Source organism: Pongo pygmaeus, chromosome 11 (genome assembly GCF_028885625.2).
Source record: "Pongo pygmaeus isolate AG05252 chromosome 11, NHGRI_mPonPyg2-v2.0_pri, whole genome shotgun sequence".
NCBI lineage: Eukaryota > Metazoa > Chordata > Mammalia > Primates > Hominidae > Pongo > Pongo pygmaeus.
Window position 1 is genome coordinate 105,483,462 of NC_072384.2, and position 23,898 is coordinate 105,507,359.

Genomic DNA, 23,898 nt, shown 5'->3' on the forward strand with positions numbered 1-23,898 from the left:
TACATGCCTGCTGTTAATTCTGTTGACTTTATTAGCAGCAGCAGCAGCAGCAGCATGATAACATTCGTAATCACAGCTGTGCCTCATAGCAAGAACTTTCTACCTGAGTGTAGAATAAGTAGAGAGCATGTTCCCCGAGTCTGACTGTCAACATTTCAAGCGTCTTTGCTCCCGGGCTGCCTTTGGGGAAATGCACTGTGGTCCCTTCAAGTTCTTTTCTAGGCAGAGCAGGCATCCCAGTGTGTCAGCCACTGATGTAGGCCTCTGCTTATGAGGGACTTCTGGCTGGAGATGGTCAGTGCCTCATTCACTCAGAAGTGAAGGAGACCACAGTCTGGGCTGAGTATTCATATGCCGAAGTTCTTTGTGCTTTGTAGTAAGTGGTATTTCTTCCTGAAGATGCTGGTTGAAAGTACTCATTCATCAGAGCCTCTTCAAAAAACCTTGACAATTCTTTTTGTCAGGCTTTTCCACCAGAAGATATCAGGGCAAATTGGCCCTTTTCTACACACCTCTGCGTTCTTTGGCAGACGAGCAACTTTGTGGTTGTGTTAGATAAAATTATGTGGTTTTTTTTTTTTTTTAGTACTGTTCAATAGAGCTAGCAATGATATCAGGAGATACATTACTGCTGTCAAGCACACAGCATTTATGCATGATGCCTCTCTGTGCCTGAAAAGGCAAATTCTCCTTTCAAGAGTTGTGACTACCTCCTTTGGTTTCCAAACCCCCTTCTCTTGAGTCAACAACATGGTCTCTGCCAGAGCAAATGGCAGAATCAGATCAGATTAGCATGCTTGCCAAAGATTTAGGTAAGAGGCATTATACAAATGTCTAAATTATTGCAGCTCAGGACTCTAAGATTTCTAAAAAATACTTTCACACAATTCATTATCACTGGTATTTGCGACTATTTGATAAGCTCCAGAGCCTTTTTCTGCCATGGAAAATAAATCACTTCTAACAGCTAGGTTGTTTTTTTTTTCTTTCTTTCATTTTTAAACTTGAACTTTTCCCCAAAACGCCACATGTCATCACCATACGTTTCTCTGTTGAATACTGTTTTTCTTTCTTCTGCCTTAGGATGGTCGTCTGCGAATGAATGACCAGCTGATTGCAGTTAATGGGGAATCTCTTTTGGGAAAGTCCAACCATGAAGCTATGGAAACACTTAGGCGGTCAATGTCCATGGAGGGAAACATCCGAGGGATGATCCAGTTGGTGATTCTGAGGAGGCCAGAGAGACCAGTGGAGGTGATGGAAATCTTGATTCTCCTCAGCACGTTGCCCAAATTGCCACCAGAATATGCAGACTTCCATTCCTAGTATGGCAGCTAGATTCATATTGAGAAAATATGCCCCAGAAGGGCTTTGATGGATTTATGTGGGGAACAGGTGGTTGTATATTTTAGGTATAATAGAAAGGTGTAAAAATGTGCATATAAAGTAAGTCATTTATCAGATGTAACAGGTCTGTAATTTCTAGTTTTTTCCCCCAGAAATTCCAAGAGCTCTGAACTTGTTCATAAACATCTTTATATATTTTTTGGTTGATATGCTAGCAGTGTCCATACCTTAGAAAGTGTCTAATCACATGTGTACAATGTTTAATGTGGAGATCATTATAATGCAGTCAGCTCTCTGTATTCTCTTCCATAATCTGCATATAAAGAATACAGACCTGAGACTTAACTAATTTAACATTTGCTTTATTAAACAAACTGTTTGCTTGTGTTATTAAATAAATGGGAATCTTGTTTTTTGAAATCTTTTATTATATTTTATAAGTTTTTTAAAATATCAAGAATATTTTCACTTACACATGGAGTCTAAGTGTATGATAGCTTTAATAATAATATTCCTAACATTATACATATAAACATAAAAATACCTAAAACATTATTTTCTCTTATATGAAGAATAATTATTAAATGCTCATAAAATAATTTTAGAAAAAGGTAAGAAGAAAAAGTTAATAGCACTAAAGTTAAGAAAAACATCAGCAAATCACACATTTTATCATATCAGGATATTCTCTAAGGCCAAATTGTGTTTGTGTAATAAAATAATATACAAAATTTAAAAAACTATTAAAAAAGCTAATATAAAATACTAGTTTTAATAAAGAGTTCAGCTTAAAAATTGAAAAATGAAAGCTTTATCAAGTTAATCAAGAGTTAATGGTAGTGGGGCTCATTGTAGTTAAAAGCTTCAGCTCTGGAGTTTCAAATTGCTTGGGTTTCAATCCTAGATTTGCTGTTTCCTGGCTATGTAAGTACATACATAATTTAGTGCTCGGTATTCATAGATGACAGATATTGCTGTCTGTTTTATACCTTAATGTGTCCTTGGTTTCCACATGTAGTAGATGCTTGATAAATATTGAGTGAATGAAAATGTCATATCTGAAACTTACTTCATTTCAGAGAGTAAACTTGAGTAGTAAAGTTATATGCTCTTATCTTTATTCTATTATCAGCTACTGGCAAGGAGTAACTATACCTTTTATACTCTCCTTTATATAAGCTCGTAGATGTTAAATAAATTTAAATTGGCCAGTTACTGGAGACTAAATATAATGAACTTATTTTCAACATCTGTGTCTGCTTAAGTGACAGTGTTCCATAAATATTTAATGGGCTTTACTTATGTACCTAGTTATAACACCCTTATCTGCCACTTCCTGCCCTGAGAGAATTGGCCCCATCTGGTTTAGGATAGTTCTTACTCTAGAGCCCTAGGACTCCATGGAACCCGTTTATTGGAGAGAGTTGAAAGGATGGACGGCGAACGCCTGAGTCATCCCTTCTGTGCATCTGCATATCAGATCTCCCTTAAGACTTTTTAAACAAAGATACCTCAACTAATAGAAGAGTCTGGAAGAAACTGCTGTAGCATAACATACCTGTGCAGATAGCAAAAGTTAAAAAAGAAATGACTATGGTTCTAAAAGAGTAGATGACAGCAGATAGGCGTTATATATTTTGGCTCATCGAGTTGGCACACTTTACTATTTGCATTCCCCTTTACTGCAGGTATTTTCATTTTAATTCTCACACTCTGGGGTAGATTGGCGTTATTCCATCAGAAGAAAGTATGAAACTCTCATTTGTTGCCCGCCATCAGAAGTGCCATGTTAATGTAGATCACCAGGGAATTGATCAAGAATAAGAACTGGGTCAAAAAGCAATTTCTATGAGGACATTTAAACAAGATCCATTTTTAGTTTCCCTAATATTTACACGCTTTCCATGGGGAATGAGCAGGCACTTGACTCTCGGCTACTGAGCATCTCTGCAGTACCCATGAAGATTAAAGAGCATTATTTCTTATAAATACAGAAGACTAATGTACAGTTTATCTTTATTAAATTGAAAAAAATTGCAACTATTTGATCTTCAAATCCATGTTTCCCTGTGTCAGTGCATATTTTGTGTGCTCATGTTTTTGCTGTATTCTCTGGTGGAGCAGCACTTGCCCTCCAGTACAATAAAAAGCATCCATAACCTAGAAAAAGGTCTCAGCACTGTTGATATATTCAGGCAAATCAATTAGTTAGATTTGCCAGGAATACCAAAATGGTTGCTTGAACATTATATTGATATCTCAAAAATTGAAGAAGCTACTTAAGAAAAGTCAAAATATATAGTTGTTGGGATTTTTCCCGCATTACCCAGATGTACAAGATATGTAAACAGTTTTGATGAGGACCTTGTGAAGAATACATAATGAGCCCTTGATTGAATCAACATCGTTTTAAACAGAAACATATTTTTCAAAGGATGAGCTTGAGTTTCAATTGTAATTCTATTTGAGCCTAGAGACTTGGTATTAAAAAATGGGTTATGACCTGATTTTGTTTTTCCTTTCCCCAAAACATTTCCCTCCCTGCTGCCAGCTCATCGTGGCAAAAGCAGAATATGTTTAAAAATCCATTATATTTTTTATTGGCTGGGACACTAATGGAGGGCTCTGCGATGGCTCTATTTTACAGGCTGAATACTTTAATTAGGCTGGTTACTGATCAGTTGTTGGGGTATCGATTGTGTCATTTATCAAAGAGCTGGGGAAGCAGAAAAAAATTTTTTGTTCTTGTTGTTATTGTTAAATCAAAGCACAAGGCTGAGCAAAGCAAGCCCTAGCTCTCTTTCCTGCTGCAGCTCCAGCTTTAATTTAGGACTAGCTTGCCTCCTATACCAGGCTCAGTTTGACTAGCAGTTCAGAAGAAAGGGTAATACACTGGGTGTGGGAACAAGTGTTACAAGCCTTGACAAAAAGCTAAAGGACCTTCAGCAGCTGAAAACATTTTAATTGTTAAGAATGCAAAAATGGAATGTTTTAGATATTTTGTGTGACTAGCTTGACACTGAATTTTTATAACCAAAGAGGAAAATATAAATCCAATGCTTCGTTTTTAGCCAAATGCTATTCTCAGAAGAGCTCTGGGAATCAGATGGGTGCTGCTGTTTGTGGTACATTCTTCTCACAAATGGTCAAGGGAACAGCCATGAGATGGCTTCCAAATCACTTACCTCCTTAAAATCTGTTATTGAGACAAATAATACGAACAAGAGCAAACCCCAATTCTCTTTGCTCCAACTTTTTGAAAAAAAAAAATAGTTAAGAGTTCTCTATAATCAGCCTCCTCCAATAATTCCTTCTTCAGCACCTGTGGAAGATGGATCGTAGGGGTCTTATTCTGGATACAGCAGTTTTCAGAAAACTGTGAATGTGCTTACAGACTGTAAAAATCAAAATAGGAAGGGGAAATATAGGGGGGGAAACCCTCAGGAGAACTGCTGTCTGGCGTTGTCACAGCGGTTTGATTTAGCTCCTGGCCAAAGACCTAGTATCTGCACAGAGACACACTGGTGGCATTTCAGAGGCGAACCTGCTTGAATTCTGACTTGTCCTAGAGCATATGCACTTAGGCGCAGAGAGAGAGAGGAACCAGCTGGTTGGCAGAGAAACACCCTTGGCATGAACTGTATTCTTGTGTTGACACTGCCACAAGCTGTATTCCCAGATGGAAGAAAATTTGAAAGAAGCCAGTTGTAAGTGGGAAAAGAGAATAATAAAGTTAATCCTCTTTTGTGTTGGCTATCAGCACTCCTAATCCTTAGCACCACATTGTCAGTACTTTTTATTTTATACTCAAAGATGTTTTCACTGATAGGGCCATTTTGAGTTTCCACAGTTGAGGACTTAAGTGTAATAGACTCTTGAAAGACTATTCATACAGCGATCATTCTTTCACTTTGCTTCAACTGACCAAGTTGGAACATATTAAAAAATGCAAATGTAATTCTTACTTTTATCTCTTAGGATCCTGCAGAGTGTGGGGCATTTTCCAAGCCATGCTTTGAGAACTGTCAAAATGCTGTAACCACCTCTAGGCGAAATGATAATAGTACTCTGCATCCACTTGGCACTTACAGTCCACAAGACAAACAGAAAGGTAAGAGTCTATTCATTTTATCCACTGAAAATGGAGTGAGAAAACACAAAAGTGTCTTTTTATCTTAAAAAAAAAAAAAAAAAAGAGTAAAGGGGAGTTAATTAGACTAAGTGCAGACTTTGTTACTCAGAGTCACAAACACTGAGAGGTTGGGGGGAGAGCTGACTCAAAACTTGTGAATCAGATTCCTGGCAATGTCTCTAGTTTAAATGACACTTTCTGTGCTTGCTGCCCCAAACATGGAGGGTTATATATAAAACAAACGATCACTGGAGAATCAAAGATGGCAAACTGTTATTTTTAAAGCTCTTCTAATATTGGAAGTTACCAAGTATAAATAAATAACTACCAAAATTTTAAAATGTATGGATTTATAATCCATAAAATGGTCATAGCGTGATTCACAGATGATCCTCGATTCTAATGAGTATGATAAATGGGTGAATATCCTAACCTGAAACCACTTCATGATGGTTGGAATGTTCTTGTTATTGTCTTGCTACACTGTATTGCCTTATTATCTAATGTGGATCCCATTTCTAGCCGACTCCAGATGTAAAAAAATCTGGGTTTTCCTCTTTGTCTTTTAAAAAATATACTTCAGGTCACCAAGAAAATTGTTTTATCTCCCTGTATCTCTTTTCTTTCATAACTTGAATTTTTTATTACAAAAGCAATACATAGTCATTGCAGAAAATTTAGAGAAAAGAAATAAAAAGAAAATTTAATTTTACTTATACTTCTATCAAAGATCCTAATCAGTAACATTTTATGTATATCTTTCAGGACTTTTTAATGAAAATATTTTATACAAAAAATGAAATAATAAAATGTATGTAATGTTTAGGAAATTGCTTTTTAAAATTAATAGCACATTATATGCCTCTTAGTCATTGAATATTCTTCTACAATATCACATTCAGTAGTTGCATAGTGTCTTTTGAAGGTAAGTACCATATATTATGTAATCAGTCCCTATATTTTGAACACTTAAGATGTTATCATAATTTAACTATGTGGAAAGAAGTTCCAAGCTGTGAAATTACTCCATCATAACATACTTGTAAATCTGAGGTGGCTCTAGAATTAAATTGTCTCATTAGAATGGGATGTTGTTTTTTCCACAGAATTCCTCCATTTTAGCAAGAGTAGTAGCAACAGCTGCTATCATTTATTAAGTGTTTACTGTCTGTTAGATACTGTGTTGAGCAATTTACATGCAGACTCAAAGTGGATAATATTATCTTCATTTTACAAATGAAGATCTAGAAAGTCAGAGAGAGTAAATAATTTACTCACAAATGCATATTTGATACATGCACAGTCTGGATTCAATTCCCGTCTCCCTGTCTTTAGTTTGTCTTCCAAACCACAGCATGGGTCTGACTTATATTGGTCTCTTGAAACTATTGGAGTCCTTTCACCTACTGAGAATGCCCATTAGAAGCTGACTTTAGACTGGGCTCAGTGGCTCACGCCTGTAATCCCAGCACTTTGGGAGGCCGAGGCAGGCAGATCACCTAAGGTCGGGAGTTCGAGACCAGCCAGGCCAACATGGCAAAATCCCATCTGTACTAAAAAAAAAAAAAAAAAATTAGTCTGATGTGATGGCACATGCCTGTAATCCCAGCTACTATGGGGGTAAAAAAAAAAGAAGAAGAAGAAGCTGACTTTACTTAGTATACAGATAAAAAAAAAAATAGTATGTCTTTTCTCATCTTAAAGAAATTATGGTGGCGGGCACCTGTAGTCCCAGCTACTCGGGAGGCTGAGGCAGGAGAATGGTGTGAACCCAGGAGGCAGAGCTTGCAGTGAGCCAAGATCGTGCCACTGTACTCCAGCCTGGGCGACAGAGCAAGGAGACTGTTTCAAAGAAAAAAAAAGAAATTAAAAGTTTCCTTGACAGAACAAGATTGCCTTCTGAAATCTTAAATTGCAATAGCAAAAGAGCCTGGGAAAGGAATGGCAAGTTTTCTGCAAAATAAAACAGTCTTCTTTCTACCTTATGATCATGAATGTGGACATCTGTATTAAAATATCTAGATTTTATATAACTTGATTGGCATTTAATTCTCTAGCAACGTGTGGCCCAGTGTCTAAGTCTAGAGTTTAATTCCTAGTTACACCAGTGACATCTAAATGAACACTAAGTACCTTTTGTTTCGTTTTTAATGTCTATAAAATACAGTTATGTGCCACATAATCACATTTTGGTCAACAACAGACCACATATATCATGGTGGTCCCGTAAGATTATAATGGAGCTGAAAAATTCCTAATGCTATACTATAATTTTTATCATCATTTTAGAGTACACTTCTACTTATTTTTAAAAAAAGGTAACTGTAAACAGCCTCAGGCAGTTCCTTTAGGAGGTATCCAGAAGAAGGTGTTGTTATCATAGGAAATGACAGCTCTGTGCCTGTTATTGCCCCTGAAGACCTTCCAGTGGGATAAGATGTGAAGGGGGAAGACAGTGATATTGATGATCCTGACCCTATCTAGGCCTAGGCTAATGTGTGTGTCTCAGGTTTTACCAAAAAAGTTTAAAAGGTTAAAAAAAAAAAGTATAATAGAAAAATCTTATACAATAAAGATATAAAGAAAAAATGTTTCTACAGCTGTACAATGTGTTTGTGTTTTAAGCTGTTATTACAAAAGATTCAAAAAGCTAAATTAAAATTTATAAAGTAACAAAGTTACTGAGATTGAAGAAAGAAAATATTTTTTAGAAATGTAGTGTAGCCTAAGTGCCTTGTGTCTGTAATGTCTATAGTGGTGTACAGTAGTGTTTTAGGCCTTCAGATTTGCTCATCCTCACTCACTGACTCACCCAGAGCAACTGCCAGTCCTGCAAGCTCCATTCATGGTAAGTGTCCTATGCAGGTGTACCAATTTTTATCTTTTATACTGTATTTTCACTGTAGCTTTTCTGTTTAGATACACAAATACCATCGTGTTGTAATTGCCTATAGTATTCAGTAAATGCTATACAGGATTGTAGCCTAGGAGCAATAGGCTATACCACAGAGCTTACCAGAGTAAGCTAATCCTTCTAGGTTTGAGTAAGCACACTATGATGTTGATGCAAGGACAAAATTGCCTAACAATGCTTTTCTCAGAATATATCCTCATTAAGTGACACATGATATATTTTCAGAAGACATTGAGATACTTAAATAAATGGAATAATATCTCTGCAAAGAATAGCAAAGGCTAAACTAATGAAACCATAGAAGTAGTTAATTGTGTAAGGATACACCCAGAAAAAAAAAATTAAATAAGAAAATCCATTCCAAGCACATGCTAAAAATAGAATACAATAATAATTTGGTTTGGAACTTCAATAGAATGTTCAGACTTTGTATATCTTCTGTACAAATAGAGTCCTTTGGGCACAAGTGGCCTCAGACAACCATTGGGAGATTTTGTCTGTTCTTTTCTTCCCAGAACGTAGATTTAGCTAGAACAATTTTTACATCAGTGAAAAAAATATAAAAATTAACTATCTGCAAGTTTCCTGTTTCTCTTTCTTCCAAAGTGACTCCATTAAACATTATTTTTTCAAAAGAAGAGAAAATCTAGTATTATATTTTCTTTGTGGATCTGTGCTACCATACTAGATTATAAAATTTAGGCCTATCAAAACACAGACTCATTACATTTTCATTGTTAGAGGCCAGTAGATGAAATTTTCTTACTTTTTATGTAAGCCTATTGATTTAGAGACCAAAAAATTATAGCAGAGTATATAAACATGATGCTATAAAAGAGTATCATGGCCATCACCTCTTTGTAATATTAATGGCATTTTATATTTAGGAAACTATTGGGAGTTCCTGAGTTTCAGATCCATGTCAGGTGGTAACAGGCCACTAAGGCTTATAAAACCTGAATGTTGATTGCCATTACCAGTTTTTTCAAGGATCTTCTTTAGAAAAACAAGATTAACTTGACAAAATGTAATGTCTAGTGAGGAGAGGAGCTGTTACAGCCAAAACATTGACTTTTTTTTTTCTTTCCTTTTTCCTTTCCTTTGTATATTTAAAAATCCAATGTTGATATTCTATGTTCCATTTATTTTTGTAATAATAGTACATACCACCCACAGTTCTTGGTTTTTATTTTTTTTATTCCTGTCAAGCTGTTACACAGAAAAAAGGCATTTTTAGAACTAATGTTTGTAGAAATCATAACACCAGAAAATTCACATTTGTACTGAAGAATTGCTAGCAATGCCAATAGTGAAATAAATGTGGTGCTTCAAGATGGTAATAGGGATGGAGGCTGTGTCCCAAGGGCTTCCTATAAAATCCTATTAAGCATTTGAATGGTAATGAAATGCACCACCACTGTATTTTCTGAGGAATCTTGCTGGCAGATCTTACCCTGGGCCAAGGAACTGCCTCATGCAGTTTGCCTCTGGTTAGCATTACCTCTCATTTCACTGCACTTGTCTCCCCCATATAGCTCTTCTCCTGCTTCTCCTCTTTCAGCTCAAGTGCACTCCTGTCTTAGGCACCCACTGCCCCCAAGTCTGCCCAGCATCACCACTGGGTTAGGCCTTTCATCTCCATCTCAAATCAAATGTGGTGGTTCTGTGACCTGTCTCTCTGGATCCATATTCCCTGGGGTCCTCTGAAACACATCATAGTAGAATTATTTCTAATGTGTATCTTTCAGGGGACCAGCATGTATCTACCCCTCTATAGCATGTAAAGCGCTACGTCTGGAATGTCTATCCAAGATTGAATTATACGTTTCAATTTGGCTAATGTTTATTGGATACCTCCATTGTGTGGAATACACTATCGGGAGTGGTGAATGCAGTAGTATTATTGTCCTTAAGAATAGTCTGAAGCAGGGGTCAAAAAACTTTGTCCTTAAAGTGGAAGATAGTAAATATTTCAGGTTTTGGACTGTAGGTCTCTGTCACCACTCAATTCTGCCATTGTAGAGCAGAAACACTCATGGACAACACATAAATAAATAGGCATGGCTGTTCAGTAAAACTTTATTTGCAAAGGCAGGTGGCAAGCTGGTTTTGGACCAGGGCCATAGCTTGCTGACCTCTTGTCTAAAGTTACAATCTCTTTTACTCATTCTTTTCTGATGTGGCCTTGGTAGGATAGATCCCACAACACAAATAACAACAAAAGATGATAATTAAAAGGAAGAGCCATTTGGCCATCAATGAAGTAATGACTGCAGGGAGTGCCGTGTCAACATTTACAGGCATAGATATATATGAAATGACCATCAAGAAGACTGTACCTCGTACACTCAGTGAAATCCAGAAATATTATTATAGGAGATAAGAATTCCAGACTTTTACACTGAAACAAGGGCTTAACAAAGGTGTTTGGGCCCAGAAGAAAATAAAAATTCCTTACAGCATCTGAATATGTTGTTTAAAAAATGTAACAAGGGGCCGGGCATGGTGGCTTACGCCTGTAATCCCAGCACTTTGGGAGGCCAAGGCAGGCAGATCACGAGGTCAGGAGATCAAGATCATCCTGGCTAACACAGTGAAACCCCTTCTCTACTTAAAATACAAAAAATTAGCTGGGCTTGGTGGCAGGTGCCTGTAGTCCCAGCTACTCGGGAGGCTGAGACAGGAGAATGGCTTGAACCCGGGAGGCAGAGCTTGCAGTGAGCCAAGATCGCACCACTGCACTCCAGCCTGAGTGACAGAGTGAGACTCTGTCTCAAAAAAGGAAAAAAAAAAAAAAAAAAGTAACAAGGATAGAGTCAACAAATAAGATACTTACCTCAACAAACAAGGTACTTACCTCTGCACCGATCACCACTTTAAAAAAAAAAAACACATAAAAACACATAAACACATAAAGAACCATAAATGGTTCATGAGTGTAATAAAAATTAAATTTAATGATTGTAATAAAACTAGCCAGAGAAGAGGCTGTAGAAGACATGGAGAAACGAGAAAGAGGAACACAAGGAGAAAGTTATCTACAGTCTAGAAAAAGAAATAGACATAGATAAATAGATAATAGCTTGATAGAACAATAAATACATACATAGTTCATTGCAAAAGTGGCATTTGATAAATGCTATCCAAGAATTACTTTACATAATATTAAGTAATAGATAAACCTAAAGTGTCACTGGATAGATAAAGACAGTGAAAGTCTATTTCCTGGTCCTATCACTGCACAATGAGGTTTGGCAGCTGTGCTCCATGCAGTGATTACAGGACCTAGGCTCCTTCCACTGGTGGCTGGGCACCTCGTCACCTGGCTTTCAGGTGATATAGTTGGGGAAAGGAAGAGAGAGTGAGGAAGGTGCACCCTCTCATAACCACTGAGACTGGGAATGACATTTATCATAGCAGCCCACATTCCATTTGCAAGAACTAGTCTAGGGGCAAAGAGGCCCTAGCAATGGTGTCCAGCTGTATGCCCAGGAAGAGAGGAAGAACACAGATAGAGTGGGCACTGGTCTTCTTGGCCACTGTTATAAAAGTGACAGATCCTTGGCAACAGCAAAGCCTTCATAGTAAAAGTGATATTTGGGTGGATCTTGGGAGAAGGATAGGAATTTGACAGGTAGAGTAGGTTTTGCAGTTACATAAGCAAAGATACTGAGGCAGGAACACCCAGGGGTGCTGGCAGGGAATGGCAAGCTAACGGGCAATGGGAGATAAAGTTGTTTGCCGGGATCATAGACCTTTATTCCGTAGGCAATGTGCAGCTGAAGTGATTTTGAGCAACAAGTTATATAATCACAAATACGTTCACCATCACTGTGGAAGATGGACTGAGAGGTTGAGGATAGAAGATGAGAGCCAGCAGAAAGGAAGTTGTCCCAGGATGTCCATTTTCCCCAATTTACATTACAGTCCTTCTGTTCTGTTTCTCTTAGCAAGTCTTGAATGCCTGACTGCTGCCACCACTAACAAATCAATGGGCCCCTAGGGTTGGAGGTGGTGCAGGGGCACGGTGCAGGCGCTGCCTTTGTGCTTCTTTCCCCCTGGTCACCTACTTAGCAGATCTGCTTCAAGCTTCATCCCCAGGGGCATGTCGGCTGTGCTACAACTACCTCCCCACCAGTCTAGTGCCTGGGGCAGAGCTTGGAGCAAGTCCTTGCCTTGTGTATTTATCAGGGTTCTGCAGAGAAACAGAACCAAGTTGTGTGTGTGTGTGTGTGTGAACAGATTTATGATAAGGAATTGGCTCACATGGCCATAGAGACAGGCACATCCCAGGATCTGCAGGATGAGTCAGCAAGCTGGGGTGGCAGAAGAGTTGATGGTGCAGATTTGAGTCTGAAGGCCTGAGAACCAGAAAAGCTGGTGGCATGGTTTCAGTCTGAAGACAAATGGGCTTGAGACTCAGGAAGAACTGATGTTTCCGTTTGGGTCTGAAGATAGAAAAAAGCCAATGTCCCATGTCAAAGTCACTCAGGCAGGGGGAATTCTCTCTTATTCAGGAGAGAGGCAATCTTTTTTGTTCTATTCATGCCTTCATGTGATTAGACAAGGCCCACCCCATTAGAGGGGACAGTCTACTTATTTAAATGTGAATCTTGTTTAAAAACACCCTCACAGAAACTCCCAGAATAATTTCTAGGTACCCTGTGGCCCAGTCAGGTTGACATATAAAATTAACCATCATATCCAGCACGTAGACAAGCCAAAGCAGGTTTTATCACCAACAGCAGTTCTCAAGGGTAGAGAGATTTGTCTCTTGTTCTGTCATTCAGGGACAAATCAGGTACATATCTTATCAAATATGTCACTGTAGTAGATACAAGTAAAACTTACAATCTATGGAATAATAATCCTATGTTTACTTAACAGTTTGCATTTACAAATCACTGCTTAAATATAATTTAGTTTGGCCGGGCGCGGTGGCTCACGCCTGTAATCCCAGCACTTTGGGAGGCGGAGATGAGTGGATCACGAGGTCAGGAGATCAAGACCGTCCTGGCTAACACGGTGAAACCCTGTCTCTACTAAAAACACAAAAAATTAGCCAGGCGTGGTGGCGAGCGCCTGTAGTCCTAGCTATTCGGGAGGCTGAGGCAGGAGAATGGCGTGAACCCGGGAGTCAGAGCTTGCAGTGAGCCAAGATCGTGCCACTGCACTCCAGCCTGGGTGGCAGAGCGAGACTCCATCTCAAAAATAATAATAATAATAATAAATATGTACACACACATATATATATACACACATATATATATAAATAAAATTTAATTCTCATATTCCTCCAGTAAAGGTACTCTTGTTGCCACTTGTGATGGCTTTAAAAACTGAGGCTTGGAGAAGTTGAGTAATTTGCCAAGTTCACACAGCAGTAGGGTTGGAAACATGGCAATCTTGCTCCAAAAACCATACACTTTACCACGATGTTATATAATGCTTTCATACACTAGTGAATATGGTTAGTAATTATGAGCATTCAATGAAATAATGTACAAGGCTTAATATAATGTCTGCTATACAATAAGATCTCAACAACCTTACTTGTCAGTTGTGGTGGTATTAGAGATACATGTCTATTCTTGTAGTACAGAACAAACTGGAAAACTATACATTTTTAGTAGGTGGGAAAACCAGGATTTAGACCCCTGTCTTTTCCTTATAAGGCCTTAAACTCAGATGTCTCCATTATGGCACAGATAGAAAAAAAGAGTGCACGTGTGTGTGTTTGTGTGTGTGTGTGTGTGTTTACCTCCACTATGTCTGAATGGTGAACAGATATACTATATCTCATGATTTTTTAAAGGAAGTTTTTGCTACTGAAGCAAATGCTTTAATCGCCATATAATCCAGAGTATTCACTATAAAGTCTTGTTTACAAAAATGTTAAGGCATAAAACAGATGACTTTGTTAATTCCACAAATCACAGGTAATGAGTATGTGTCAGCCTTTTGTTGGTGGGAAAAGGTAGTCAAGATGTGTGGAGTGGGTTTGCTAGGGGTTGCCTGCAGGTCACCAGTGTAAAAACATATTAGCAGGCTTAGATTTCCTCATACAAGCAGTATTCATTCTCATAAGGATCTTTCAGTACTGTGTGAGAACTTATTTATTTCAGGGCTGGTTTATGTGTTGGCTAAAACTGTGTCTGAGAGAGATACTGAAACCAAACCAGGCATCGAATGGTTTTGCTTCCACTTTATACAGCTTCATTTGTTCTTTGTTTATAGACCTATTGCTGCCCAATGACAGATGGGCCGAGAGTGAAGTTCCACCTTCTCCAACACCACATTCTGCTCTGGAATTGGGCCTCGAAGATTACAGCCACAGGTATTGATAAAATGATATATCGTAAATGCTCCTTGTTATTGTTTTTCTGGGAGAACACAGCAACCTTATTCAGCAAACTTATTTTAACTCTACTTCTTTCTGGAATGGAAATCTTATAGTACCTATGACTCCTTTCCAGTGAAAGCTTCAGTGAAAGTTTCTCATAGCTAATAGCTTAGATTGGGCATATTTTGCTTCCTGGTATTTGTTAAGATTCACCTTAAATTATTAAAATATTTAAGAAAATGGTTGAACTTTCATTTACAAATTTAAAAACTAGAGCCGTGGAGCTCAAAGAAAAGTGACATGGGAAGGTATAAAACAAAACTGAGAAAATAGGAAGCTTATGGGTTTTTATTAGTAATTGGCAAACCCTAGAGGTATTTTAAAAATAGATGTTCCAAGAAAGTTAATGGAATCTAAAAATTAAAGCAACACCATATATAATCTAAAATATTGAAGAGGGTACCCAATATTATATCCATTCTGTAATAGAAACTAAAAAAATCAATAATTTTTAGAATCACACAAGAATGAGATTTACTAAGCATACATACTATTTGACAAGGGGAATTCATAGATTTTGTTCTTCTGATGAGTTTTAAAAATCATTAAATTGTCCCTTTGCTATTTTCTGTATTTATTATGGCTGTTAGAAACTGTGTATTTTATTCCATTCTGTGTCCCATGATAATCCTGTGAAATTTCTTCATTTTTCTTGCAGCAATGCTAGTGTCATTCCTATTATGTTTTTTAATACAGTCTGCTAAAAATAAAGCAGCATGCCTTAGAGTATAGCTAACTCTATTAGGTGGAAGCTCACCTATATTTAGCTATCTCTGATTCTTATACTTTTAGAGCCAGTTATCTTGCTAACTACAGTTTCGTGAACTAGATTGATGATAATCATAATAATATTCTAGATCAGTATCTCTAGGGGTTTCATAAAAGAAAATGTGGACCTATTTAATTTTGTCCATTCATTTCCATTGCCTGCCTCGATTCTGAATTGAAAATGACAGTTTGGTGGCATAGAAAAAGCCATTTAAAACATAGTTTCATTTGTTCTACCTTACTGTTTATCCTGTATATATGTGCAAAATGTTTGGGATGGTGCAAAGCTGAATCAGATATAAACCCTGTCTTCAGGAAGCTGGTAGGCTGACAGGTAGACTCATGGGACGACTGGAACACAAGGGTTCCAAGTGATATTTACCAGAAGGTGTAGATAAAATGCTCTGAGCATCTGAGGCAGAGGAGAATGCCTCCAGATAAAGGAATCAGGGAAAATGCTGTGGTAAAAGTGTCATTTGAGCCGAACCCTAACTCATGAATAGCAGGTGGACATGAGATGAGCCCAGGAAGAAAGGGCATTTCGGGAGGGAAGGGCAGCAGAAGAAACAGCATAGAGACGGGAGAGTAAATTGATTTGTACAAGGTGGGGCTGATCAGCCAGATGATAAAGCCCAGAGTGCAAGAATAAGGTATGCAGACTTCGTTTGGTAGATAGTCAGTCTTAATGCAGGGTTTTCGCAGGTAATACACAGAATGAAACCTGTGGTTTTTTTGTGTGTATAACATGGATTGGGTGAATGGAAGAGGTTTGATATCCCCTGGAAGCCAGGATTCTTTGGATACCTTTTAGGGCAATTGCAGTCAGAGGTACTGAGCATCTGTGCAGGGGAGGCTAGAGAGAAGCACTCAGATGAGAAACCTTCAAGGGAGAGAGGTGGTTCAGAGATCACCTGGGATTTAGCAACTGTCTTTTTGGCTTCAAAGTCTCCACGGATTTCTTTCCTTCCCTTTTCTGCAAAGCCATTCCTTTGTGAATTGGGGAGAGAAAAAAGTTTATATTGGTCCTCGCTGCTGTAAATCTTCATTACATGGTATGAACTAGTAACTTCCATCTTCTTTTCGCTGTCTTCCTTCCTAGTCCCCTGTTTTAGGCCTCTGTTCTCACTTCTTTATTAGAACTTCTCTCTTAATCATCGACAGTAATCTCCTTTCAGTCAAAAGTATGACATTGTCTTAGACTTCATTCTTCTTTTCCACTCTGCAGTATTTGGTTATTAAGTCATTCATTCACTTACTCATCCATTCAAAAGTATTTCTGGAGCTCTGAGCCAGACACTATAGAAACAACTCAAATGGATTGGAAAGCATCCCTGCCTGCAAGAAATGCAGCGTCCTCTTAAAGAGACAGACACACAGATAATTAGGATGCAGCCAGCTAAGCATTAGATACAAAATGCAATGGGAGCCTAGAGGAAGAAGCCATTAACTTTGCCTGGAGTTGTCAAGTAAGTTTTCACAGGAGAGTAGTGTAAGCAGTTTCTTGGAAAACGGAAGAAAGCTCTCTAGACAGAGAAGTGGCGGGAAGGGCAATTTAGGTTAAGGAAACCAGGTGATGGGAGAGAAGAATGCAGAGTGTGTTCAGTGTGGCTAAAGCTTGTGGTATCTCAGGGAAGAATCAATGGGAAGGGCATTGTCTGCCCTGCTCCATGGGTGCCATGCTTCTCCAGAGAGCAGTGGGGAAGCATTGAAGCACTTTGAGCCTGGAGATGACACTATCAGGCAGAGCAGTTTCAGTGATGGAGGATGGAGGGAATGGCAGAAGCCACCATAAACAAGGAGGCTGCTCCGACTTGGGACTAGCAAGAGAAGAGCAGGGCCTGGATGGAGGGATCAGAAGCATGGGTGGAGAAGAAAGGGCAGAGATACTTTAAAAATAGAAGGAACAAGTCTTAAGCCTTGAAACTCTCCCCTCCTAGGATCGTGTGACCTGCACCATCCTGCCAGCTGCTGTGTTGCCTAGGTGACCAGCAGCAGCAGGGGTTGGATGTGTGAAACTTGGGATGGAGGAAGGACTGGAAGGGAGCCAGGAGGATTGAGCAAGAAAGGCTCTCCTGCCTTCTGCCTTTCAAAAAAAAAAAAAAGTAAAAGCCCTCTCAAAGGAAAAAAGGATGTTGGAGGGGTGAGGCTAATCTTGTAAAAGAGAAAACTGCTATGGCGTGAGGAAAGAAAAACAAATTTGATCAAACTTAATGCCTGTACAAAATGAAATCAGGAAATTGCTCAACCTGTTTTTACTATTATGCAATGATTATCACAGAAAAGTTTATAATATGTGGGTCTAAGAAATAAATATAAAGGAAATAAACTTACTGTTTGATCTCAGGCAGAGCTGAAGGTAAATCGGCAGCAGACAGAATATATCGAATATTATTAACAGTTTAGACAACATTGGGCTATTCCCCACATGTTCATATTCTCTTTCTCTCTCTCTCTCTGTCTGTTTCTTCACGCACATACCTGAAACTACTCTCTCTCATAGAAGCCTATTGTTGAAGTCCATCTGTGGACACCTGAGACTTCAGACATCATGGTTTTTGTCTTGCCCCTCAAAATCTTCATCCCCCACCTTTTCACCTCAGACAGTTCTTGAACATTCATTGTTGGCTCTTATACATCTTTTACATTCCCGGTTTGTCACCATAGTCAAACACTGGCATATGTTTCATGCTACCCTTACTTATTCATTAGGCAGCATAATTTGACGTTGAGTATCGTTTCTATTTGGTAGATTCTCTGGTTGTTCATGCTGAAAACACGGCCTTTATCTAAGACATGTCTTTGGCCTGCTGTCAACTTCCAGCTTCCAACAGCCTTCACTGCAGCCCACTCGGCCATGAGCACATGCTAACTCCCTTCAAAATTAAAATGTCGTATTTTATAGTTAATCGTTGTGTCACCCTCTTAATCCAAACACTCGAGAGAGGTAGCATAAAGTTACAAACCATTTTACTAGTCTAACTTAACATGTCTAAAATATTTTCACATGAACTAACTCAATACGGTACTCACTCATTATTCTGGTGCTCTATATGCCCACGTTGGCTCTAATCCTATGACTTATATTACACTCACTTGCCTCCTTAATATCCATCAATCTGATACCAGCCTTATTTTGCCTTATTTCCATTTTGTACTGCAGCAAAGGGGGCCCTTTTATGAAACGTTTTCGAAGTGTACACTTGGTCACGATCAAAATGATGGTAACATATATGTGTGTGTATATAGATAGATATGTAGATATCTCATTATGATCAGATGTGTACATAAGAGCATTTGTTACATTCATATGTACAGTGCAGCCTTTTATTTCTTTGATCCTTCTTGATTATATGCCAACATTTGTATAAAAGTTCACTTTATTAGACAGATCCTAGCTTGATGTTACTGCATGGAGTGTCATTGCCACCTTACTTTTTAAATGGGGATTGCGATCATTGCTACCTAAGAGTCTGGGAAAATTTGAGCTCTTATTCCTAATTTGTGAATTAACACTTGGCTTAAGAGGATAAACTAAGACAATGAGTCAGGTTCACCAACACATTGTTCGGTTGGGTAGATTCTCAGTCTGCCTTGAGCAGAGCACTTTAAATGCAATCTGATCTATGTTTTAATGAGGGTCCTACACCTCCTCCCTGGAGGCTTTCACTGCTTTGATTGAGGATTTAGTTTTTCTATTATTGCATGATGTACACCATTCTATTGAAACGAAAAGCAAACCTAAAATGTAAGCCACATAATAAAAGGTGAGCAAGTCTTCACTAAAAGTGAAAGCCTTGATTTTTGCGGATTCGAGATCAGCAACAACCTGTGTCCCAGGCTGGCCACCATTTCAGCCAGAGCTTCTGGCTCTGGTCCCAGCTTTGCCCCTGGCCAGCTGTGTGACCTTGGAACGCCAACTCTCCTCTTTGAGCCTCAGGGTCTTATCTGAGAGATGAGGTGACCTTTAATCCCTTCTGGCTCTTAAACTTTTTGATTCTATGAAGGCCATGAGTCTTTCTGACACTAAACCCACATCATCACAACAGATCAAAGGATGGAAAACTTAAGTGCAAATAAAGGTCGAATAACACATTTAAAGGCAAGTGCTTCCAAACACCAAGACTCAGGGGAAAGCTCATGTTTGCAGTAGTGTCTCAGAATTCTTCTTTAAAATGGGCTGAAAAAATGAAAGTATTGCTATTAGGCCAGGCTAGTGTCAATAACACTAAGTGGGTCCAGGATTTTTGTTCACAATTGGCATATTTTGTCATTACTAGATACCATATCTAATACACTTTATATATCAATGGCTTCGTTTATTGAGAATGTACCCAGACACCAGGAAAGAAATAGAAAAAAAAAACCAAAAAGCTACATAACCCTAAAGAGAGGATTTAAACTTCTTGAGAAATTTTTATGAAAACGTGAAATCTTTTCATTGGCAAATGCCTTAGGCCCTCATTCGAAGACCACACTAACCTACAGAAATAAAGAAAAGGATTCTTAATAGCTCAGGTTGATCAAGCTCTTACTGTGTGCTAGGTACTTTTCTCAATATGTAACATAACTTACATATCTTACAAAAATTTTAAAGAGTCATAAATTCTATTCTTATCCATTTTATGAATGAGGAAACTGAGGCCACTCCCCCTGACATTTTCCTACAGGGGCCACTCTCCTAACCATCAAACCACATCACCCTTCTAAACAGAAAGAGAAAAGTACTCCTAGTCACAGACTTGCTGAGAGTCTGACAAAAACAGAGATGTCAAAGAAACTGTAAAAAGCACAGGTAATGGGAAAAACTCAGAAATTTATAGTGTTTTGGGAAGCAAAAGTAGGACAATTTATTGATCTGCTTATTTGTTAACTTACCTAATTTATCTGCTTCTATAGCACATATTCTGTACCAGACCCTAATGTCCTTACTTTATAAATCTTCACTCATTCTAGTCTCTCAACAACCTTATGAGGTAGAGAGTGTAATTTTACTCATTTTATACATAAGGAAATTGAAGCCCAGAGAGGTCCAATAAGTCTCTGAGTTGACACAGCTAGTAAGTACTGGAGCTAGGATTTAGAGTGGGCCAGACACACCACAGTGCTGTGCTGGTTCACAGGTACTTCCTTTCTGGGGGAGGGTGGAGGAGATGAGGTCTACCTTTGTCACCCAGGCTGGAGGGAAGAGGTGCGATCTTAGCTCACTGCAGCCTCAAACTCCTAGTCTCAAGTGATCCTCCAGCCTCAGACTCCCAAGTAACTGAGACTACAGGTGCATGCCACCAAACCTGGCTAAACAGGTACTTCCTTAATCTACCCACTGCATTATAAAAAGAGAGGTTCATTTATTCATTTGGCAATACTATTATTGCTGCATACTAATTTTAATATTGCTTGAAAGCAATATTGAATATGGAGGGATGATGAGTTTCGAGAAAAGATTAAACTTATTTTGGTATTTCAGGTCGAGATTCTCTTGTACATTTTAGAAGGATTTTCATTCAAAACAGTTATTTTTGCTATTGTTTTATTGTTTATAGTATCAAACTCCAGCTGTTTGAAAAACTCAACATCAATACTTTAGATTTTGTAAGGATACATGATTTCGATTTTCACTATATTTGAGATTAGAATAGCAATTATAATGAGATGAGCCACCATATTTACTTTCCAAACAGGTGAGAGTGCCAAGGGGAGAAAATGGCTATAATTTAGTTTATTAAAATTATATAAATTTATTTCTAAAACAAGAACTAAGTCATTGTCTGTAATTCTCTTATGTAATACCCTCTATCCTCAAGCAAAATAAATAAAATATTCAGCAGAAAGAAAGTTATTTGAGATTGCCTACAAGTACTAAGAAAACTATAATGGGCATTTGATGTATCTTGTGTCTAAATTGTCAACTGTGCTTTTCCTATTATTTCCTTTTGGCACTTTTGATGAGCAGACTGTCTCCTTAGTGTTAACATTAGTTTTAGAAAAAAGACCTAAATAAAGTAGAAAACCAAACTCCTACAGGCATCAGTCATTCAACAGGATGGTTTCCTCTAAAGGATACAACCCTTTCACTTGTGTTTTAAAATAGGCATAGCTTAGTCCACAGAAATCCCTTAACCTGCTTTTGGGCTCTGCTAATATCCGGTGACATCTTTTGAAGTGCTAGTGTTTTCCAGGCCCTCTTTACCCACTTAAAGTTATATAGTGTACAGCAGGATCCCAATTAGCAGAAATCAGTGAAGAGTAAAACACGATATTACCCAGAGAATATTTTATTTAAATTGTACAGTGTGACAAAATACATGAAAACAGAGTTGCTACATCTTATAAAAGAAACCTGAGATTTAAGAATTCGTTGAAAATATGTGGTTGGGAGCTGTGCAGAGTGATGAGTGGCTGTGTTCAAAATGAGAACTGCTTCCTCATTTTTTAAAAGATTTTATTCTAAACCTAAATACAACATATGGCTTCCTTCCACAGCTCTGGGGTGGATTCAGCAGTATATTTTCCAGATCAGCACGTCAACTTCAGATCTGTGACACCAGCCAGGCAGCCTGAATCAATTAATTTGAAAGCCTCGAAGAGCATGGACCTTGGTAAGCAAGGGTGAGGTGACATCCAGGTCAGCTCTCCAGCCTCAGCCCATTTATCTTTTCAAATGTCCTGGTTTTGTTTCTTCAACTCAAACCTCGGGGAACAAGGTCTGCAGAAGCCTGGAGGAAGGAATAATGTCCATCCCACCTTCCTATCTCTTCACACATTTAATTGTAATTATCCACTTTGTGAAACAAAGAGAAGTGATTTATTTTTACAAAGTGATCTATAAACTATCCTCCCATCATAGATGACAAAAATGATTCCTTCTGGAGGATCTGAATTCCAGAGACATCTTCATCTCATCTATCTGCCTTTGCATTTGCACCCTCGCTTCTGCCAGGGCATTTCCACTCTGTGTGGGCATACCTGTTGCAGAGCCTGGGAAAATCATGTGGTTCAAAGCATCCTTTGCCTTAGTGCTTCACTTCCTTGTATTCTTCTCCATGTGTGATGGATAGGGATGGCAGCAGCGCAGAAGATTCAGCTTTTTAAATGCCCATCCCCAAATTCTGTGACACTGGAGGGAAAAAGGGTCTCTTGGGCGTGCCACACTGAGGGTGTCAAGGTACCCTGTGTCCATGCCTGAACAACCTCACTGAGGTTCTGAGCACCATGGGGAACTTCTTGGTGACTGCTGGGTGCCAGGGCAGAGCAAGGGCCCCTGTTAACTGTGTTCTGAAAGCCTTGGGACATCTCAGATACCCTAGAGCATCACTGCCCTCCCATGGGCTTTTAGAGAGAACACCATTAGAGAAAAGTATGGATACAATAAATTCTCATCAAAATATCCATTGCCTCATGAATGCTTGAAGGCCAAGCTTTGCAATTGTTTTTTCTCGAGGCATATTACATATTTCATTAGTAACAACGAGAAAATAGAATAATCAAAAGTGTGTGCTCCACCAAACAATCTGATAAATAGTGCTTATCTGTTACTCATTTACAGGAGTTCAGAAAAATGTTCAATCATGATGAAACGAGAGAAATTGATTCTATTTTGTATAAATTAACTAAATGACTGGGATGCATTTGCTGTAATCGCCTATAGTGAGAGACAGATAGAAACCTTAACAACGAAGCTGTCTTGAGCACTGGTCAGAAAGAGTATTTTCTCAAGCGTGAACCTTTGACAAACCAAAGGAATAATTTGTGACAGTGACATAGGTTATTACTAATAATTTAAAGAGCAGATCATTTTCATAGAGTGCTTGATAAACATTTCCTGTTCTGTCTTCCCAATTTCTCTGTAAAGAAGATGAATGGATCAAAACTGCTCTTACTTTTGAGGAGAGAAATATATTTCTGTTTTTCTCATTTAATTAAAGCAGCCACTATTATGGTTCTAAAAAGAAAAAACAGCACCCATTTTAAATTAAGAGAGAAAAAATATTATGAAACCTGTAAAAAATAAAACCTAAGACATGTCCAAAATCAGTATTTTTGTTTACATTTTAATTTTATTATTATTATTATTATTTTGAGATGGAGTCTCGCTCTGTCACCCAGGATGGAGTGCAGTGGTGCAATCTCGGCTCAATGCAACTTCCGCCTCCTGGTTTCAAGTGATTCTCCTGCCTCAGCCTCGCAAGTAGCTTGGAGTACAGGCGTCTGCCACCACGCCAGGCTAATTTTTTTTTTTTTTTTTGTATTTTTAGTAGAGACGGGGTTTCTCCATGTTGGCCAGGGTGGTCTCGAACTCCTGACCTCAAGTGATCCACCCACCTCAGCCTCCCAAAA

At 38.4% G+C, this 23,898-nt stretch overlaps 1 protein-coding gene across 2 annotated transcripts in view; it reads left to right on the forward strand.

Annotated features, from left to right (window-relative positions):
• The window catches only part of PARD3B (par-3 family cell polarity regulator beta), a 1,077,199-nt gene that overhangs the window by 620,593 nt on the left and 432,708 nt on the right, over positions 1-23,898 (forward strand). For both annotated transcript variants that reach the window (XM_054478835.2, XM_063647802.1), the window contains 4 exons: positions 1,084-1,254; positions 5,326-5,458; positions 14,631-14,730; positions 22,045-22,160. In XM_054478835.2, the coding sequence (XP_054334810.1) occupies positions 1,084-1,254; positions 5,326-5,458; positions 14,631-14,730; positions 22,045-22,160 (520 nt within the window). The remainder of the gene's footprint in view (positions 1-1,083; positions 1,255-5,325; positions 5,459-14,630; positions 14,731-22,044; positions 22,161-23,898) is intronic.